At 36.4% G+C, this 6,002-nt stretch overlaps 2 protein-coding genes across 2 annotated transcripts; both read left to right on the top strand.

Annotated features, from left to right (window-relative positions):
- Positions 1–1,620: 1,620 nt before the first annotated feature.
- Positions 1,621–3,207, top strand: LOC125232931 (cysteine-rich DPF motif domain-containing protein 1). Its single transcript, XM_048138774.1, has 2 exons — positions 1,621–1,757; positions 2,847–3,207. The coding sequence occupies exons 1-2, from the start codon at positions 1,746–1,748 to the stop codon at positions 3,195–3,197; spliced, it is 363 nt and encodes a 120-aa protein (XP_047994731.1). The 5' UTR covers positions 1,621–1,745; the 3' UTR covers positions 3,198–3,207.
- Positions 1,746–2,868, top strand: LOC125232930 (putative transferase CAF17 homolog, mitochondrial). The gene has a single exon (XM_048138773.1). It carries the CDS (start codon positions 1,746–1,748, stop codon positions 2,766–2,768), a length of 1,023 nt encoding a protein of 340 aa, XP_047994730.1. The 3' UTR covers positions 2,769–2,868.
- Positions 3,208–6,002: the final 2,795 nt, after the last annotated feature.

Below are 6,002 nucleotides of genomic sequence, written 5' to 3'. Positions count from 1 at the left end.
AATGGTGTTTGTTTTTACTCTTTTAAACCTTATGTAGATTGCAAAAAATGTACTAAGGTGCATTAGGGTAATTCCTAAAGTCGTCTAAGTACGAAAGTCGCATAAAAATCACCATTATTTCCATAATATCAAGATTCCCCTTTCGGAATTATCCGAGCATTTCTGTCATTCGGAATTACCCTAATGTTATTATTTTTAATCAAATTTTGCTGACAACGTTAATGACTTAGAATTTCCTAGCCTTTTTCATCCCACGTCCATCTTTCATGAAGAGCCAATGCCAAGTGATTGGTTCGCCAATGTGTAAACAGCGGCTCTTATCTTGGCCACCAAGGGTTGGTGGAACCGTTGGCCACATGTGTACAGCGGCCATTTGATGTGTGGACAAAAAACCGACACCAATCGGTTGGCCGGCCAGCGCTAGCGCCAACTGCCAACATGCGGCCAAGTAGTCCTCTACACGCTTGGCCAAGGGGTTCCACCAAGGGTTGGTGGAACCGTTGGCCACATGTGTACAGCGGCCATAAAATGTATGACGGTCAACCAAACCTTGGCACATACTTGGCACTAAAAAGGCGACATCGGCGAACCATAAGAGCGTTTTCACATTATCCGAGAGTAGGAAGAACGTCAAAAATATATGTCAAAGATATTTAATATACATATAGGATATAGGAAAACGGCCCTACTTCCGATATCGGATCGGATAATGCCTTTTCGGCTCTGCAAAGGTTTATTGTCCATATAAAATTTGAATTTCGCGCCTTTTTTAGTTACAACATTTGCTTGATCATCTATAGAACTACAATAAATAGCAACGTGTTTTTGAACGAATTCTGTGGAGTACCCTCTTGGTCAAGCGTGTAGAGGGCTACTTGGCCATATGTTGGCAGTTGGCGCTAGCGCTGGCCGGCCAACCGACTGGTGTCGGTTTTTTGTCCACACATCATGGCCGCTGTGCACATATGGCCAACGGTTCCACCAACCCCCTTGACCAAGCGTGTAGAGGGCTACTTCGCCGTAAGTTGGCAGTTGGCGCTTGCGCTTGCCGGCCAACCGATTGGTGTCGGTTTTTTGTCCACACATCAAAGGATCTTGGCGCCAATGGCCAACTGCGTTTACACGTTGGCGCTTCATTCAGTTGGTCGTCAGCCGTCAGAGAGGACAGTAGTGAAATATTTACGAAAATAATAAGTTTATCTATGCCAATAATAGTGTAGATTTTAGGAAATAAAATAACCTTGCAAATGTTTAATGTATTTCCTAAAAAAGATAAATGTTCTTATCAGAATATTCAAAAAATTGTTAATATTTCAAATAATTTAATTTTACTACGGGGTTATTATTTTTTAATCAAATTTTTCTGACAACGTAAATGTCCTAGAATTACTTAGCCTTGCCTTTTTCATTCTACGTCCATCATTTATGAAGAGCCAATGCCAAGTGATTGGTTCACCAATGTGTAAACAGCAAGTAAACAGCCGAGGTAAATAGCGACTCCTATCTTGGCCAAGAGGGTGCGCCAAGGGTTGGCCCCATGTGTACAGCGGTCTTCATTTGTTTGTCAAACTGACATAAGTGAAACTGACATTGAATTGACATTACTGACATGTATTGACAATCGACAATCCCGAAATTCCCGAATTAAAATCTGATTTATGCAAGATATAACGAAAATAAATAAAATTGTGCAATGAAACATTGGCTGTTATGAAATTTCGTGCAAACGTTTTAACGTACTTATAATGATTTATCAGGTAAATAGTATTTTTCGTAAGCCTCATGCATTAAGACACTTAATTCGCTACTTGCACAGCGAACAACCTTCCAGCGTTTTATATCCCCTGCCAAAAAGGAAGATATTAAAAGTGGCAGGCGATGATGCAAGCCGATTCCTGCACGGCCTCATCACCAACGACATGGAACACTTGTCTGGCGCGACGTCTATGTATGCTATGTTTTTGAACAACAAAGGCAGAGTATTGTTTGATACTCTGATATACAAGTGGCAAAACCAGCACTCGTTTATGCTCGAGTGCGATGAAAACGTTCTCGCGCAGCTCAAAAAACACCTCAAGATCTACAAGCTTAGAAGTGCTGTTCAAATAGAAGATTTAAGTCAAGATCTCAGAGTTTGGGCATTATTGCCATCACCCGACCTAATCCCAGATTGCAAGTCATTCACTGAAAACCAAATTAATATTTACAAAGATCCGCGTCTAGCAGACTTAGGATACAGAGTTGTATCCACAGCATTACTAAATGGAAGTCAAGTAGCAAAGCAAATCAATGAGAATATAGAAGTTGAGAGCTCAGAGGAAGGTTACCAATACTTGCGATATAAATTAGGAGTGAGTGAAGGGTGTCATGACCTTCCGCCGGGCACTTGTTTCCCCCTGGAAGCCAACTGTGACTATTTACATGGAGTTAGTTTCCACAAGGGCTGTTACATAGGGCAGGAACTCACTGCCCGAGTTCATCACACAGGAGTAGTTCGGAAGAGAATAATGCCACTAAAAATTACTAACCTAGGAAATGATGAAATAGAAACAAATACTATTATAAGAGCTGAAGGCAAACCTACATCAAATTTAGGCAAATTTAAGAGTTATATTAAAGATTATGGTTTAGGGTTGGTGAGAATCAAAGAAGCACTAGATGCTAAAGTACTAATAGTAGACAAGAGTACCATGGAAGCTTTCAAACCTGCCTGGTGGCCTGTTGAAGCACCTAAAGAAAAAGCTACAACTTTGAAAACTGAAGAATAATTTAATGTTCTATATATATTTTATTTCAAGATGAAAGATGTTGTAAATGGGAAATAAAAAATTAAAAACTTGTTGCAGAAAACTATGGGAGACTCCAAACCAAAAGAAGAACCTATTTTGTATGAATTTTCTTGTTCATCATGTGACTTAGCCGAGACAGCCGACTATAAAGGAACAAGTCCTCCATTCTCACGGAACATAGACCTCAAGTACCCGAGCTATGTGATGAAGGACCCGTTCAGCCCTCCGGGCAAGGGCGAGATATTGGTTCTGGGAGCAGACTGTGTGAAGTGTGGCAAGCCAGTGTGCGTCAGCAAGGACTGCAGCATGTTCTACTTGAAGATGTACTGCCTGGACTGTGCACAGACCTCAGCTGAGGAGTTTCCTATAGAAATAAAAACTAAAATAACACAAATAAAAAGAAAATAACAAAAATTAATATTGTTTGTCACTTTCACCTTCTTTTATATAATATTATCTTCCATTTCACCAAAATGGGTAACAGTCTAACAATTACAATTTGACTATTGGGCCATTCCATATGAAATCATCAAATGAGGTGCGCTGCATGCTTTCCGATTTTTATGGAAAAAATCATGGATGATAATATAGGTATGCTTTACATAAAACCGTAGCTGTTTAATTTTTAAACAGCGTAACAGCCAGGTAACATAGGTCTGTAGTTTAAAAATGAGCGATTTTCGAGGTGGATTAAAATTGCTTTAACTTTTTTTTTTATCGGAAACTGAACATTTTTATATATTAATTTACTATTTAATATGTGTACTTGTATATGTATGTATTACAGTAGGTATATTTTATTTACTTATTGTATGACATACTTCTAAAGCCTCATGTTATTTGGCTAATGTTCAGTGATGTTCAGTAGCTTTTATTGGATTGCTCGCTTGGTCTAGACAGGTTGTTTTCTTTTCATTGACAAGCTCAAATAGTCTTTAAATGAAAACTCAAGCAATATTTTTGGATATAGTTCCTTTAACTTAAAAAAACAGTAAATTACAAAACCATTTTTTCAGAATTTGCCTTTTTTGACGTTAAAAAAACCGTGTTTGGCAAAGTTTTAAAATCTGAAAAGTATACAGAAAAGAAGAACTCACTTTGCTCTTTGTAAATTAGCTTCATTTATGTTGTGTTTTTGAAAGAGATATATTTTTTTGAAATCTTCAAGTTAGTAAGAAGTTTCAAAGTAGTTATTTAAGTTTATGTTTTTTTAATATCACGGATATTATATATAAACGTAATAAACAACAAAATGAGGATTTTTGATTCCCTCGATTACTATGTACAGTCAGCCAAAAAAGTGGTAGACCACTTTCTTGGTGGTACCTATGAAAATACTTGTGGCAACCTCATGCAGCCATATATTGACGCCTCAAAATATGTACGAATTCTGCGTGGAAAACATTCCTGGAATAAAATTCTTTTTTGTAACCAAGGAAGATGTGGAATCCTCTAACTTGCATCTCTTAGCGAGATTCAATAATGCGATTACAATAAAAAATACCAGGTCGTATCATAATTTTGTGCCTATTTCCAACGACACCTTACGAGCCCGAAGATATACATACTCCAAAAATTCGAGTGTCGTAAAGGTAGTCAGGTAATAATATTTAAGTTAAATAATAATACATCAATAATAATACATTGTTGTGACATGTTTGTGACAAGCTTTTTTTGCTGACTATACTTTTTTTTCATGATATTCGTAAACTCGAGCGAATCTAACGAGACCTAACATGCGATTTGTATTGTATTTTATTTAAGATTTCCTATAATTACCTTCCATCTTCATCATCAGATCAGCTCTTTGGTATCATAATATTGTATGTTCACCAAACATACGTAAACATGTCAAATTTCAACTCAATCAAGTATCGGGAAGACGTCTTTATTTAGTTTCCAAGATTCCACGGTAACAAACATACATACTGACATAATTAGGTACATACATCGCAAGTTAAATAAAGGTTCTTGTTGTTGGTATTGACTAATAAAATATAGTTTTGAATAATTTTATGTGTTTTATTTAAAGTAATGTAGTCATAGAGCGCCGGAAAATAGTCGTACGTGGTTCCGAAAAATTAACATTTAAAAAAATCATAATTCTCACAGAAATGAAAAACACAAGGCAAATCAAACTGATTTATATAGAATAGAGTAGGTTTTATCTTTTGTATAACTTTTTGGATATTTTTATTTTGCCAAACATGATGAAATTTGAAGTCAAAGTTGACCAATTTCATTAAATTGCCAACTTTACCATTCTTTTTTTTCAGCTAAATGAAAAGTTTGTGGTCATACCCTCAGTTATTTTATGAGATCAATACTTGTACTGTACAGTAAAAAAAAATTGTTTCCCTAAGCCCAATAAATATGCCACAAAAACCAATACAAAATGGGCGAAAATTCAAAATATTTACAAAACTTTTAACATTTATGATGGAACAAGTAAAATGGCTTGATGCATATTGATAAGTACGTTTTAAAGTACCTTTACTAGAGAATCAGAAAAAAAATATAAAAAATATATATTAGTTACCGAAACAAATTAACATCGCTTCTCGTGGAACCTCAAAAACAGGTAAATTGAAAGTTAAAGCGGCCCCCATCCGGATGTGCAGCAAGTAAAAAAAAAACTATTGACGGTTTTATGTACAACTTACTTAAACTACCACCCTTGATTTTTTTCGAACTATTTAAAAATCAGTCAGCGCGGAATTTAATCAGAATCTGACGATTTCATATGGAATGGCCCTATTGTAACTCCATCCATTTTGGCATATAGGCACTGGTCCCACCGCGAGCTAGTAAACTATGAGCTATCAGCTATAAAAACGAACAATAGTTATTCACTCCCGTGTAAATAAAAGAGACACGGCGATGTTTATAGTTACTCACCCAGCGGTGAGCTATCAATAATTCAATATCGCCGTGTCTCTTTTATTTGCACGGGAGTGCTTATGTTTTGTTCGTTTTTATAGCCGATAGCTCATAGCTTACTAGCCCGCGGTGGGACCAGTGCCTTAGGCGAAGCTACGAAATATGTTTGGAAGGGATTCCAGAATGGAAGGGAAATAAATGAAAATCAAAAATGTGACTTTTATAAAATACTGTTTACTTTGGCTTTCCACTCCGATTTACAGTATTCTTTTTTGCACAAATTAACGTCCATAACACAGTTATATTTCACTGAAATTCAGTAACGTAAATGTT

Source organism: Leguminivora glycinivorella, chromosome 13 (genome assembly GCF_023078275.1).
Source record: "Leguminivora glycinivorella isolate SPB_JAAS2020 chromosome 13, LegGlyc_1.1, whole genome shotgun sequence".
NCBI classification, from domain to species: domain Eukaryota; kingdom Metazoa; phylum Arthropoda; class Insecta; order Lepidoptera; family Tortricidae; genus Leguminivora; species Leguminivora glycinivorella.
Note: the sequence above shows the minus strand (reverse complement) of the source record. Positions and strands in the feature narration are given on the sequence as shown.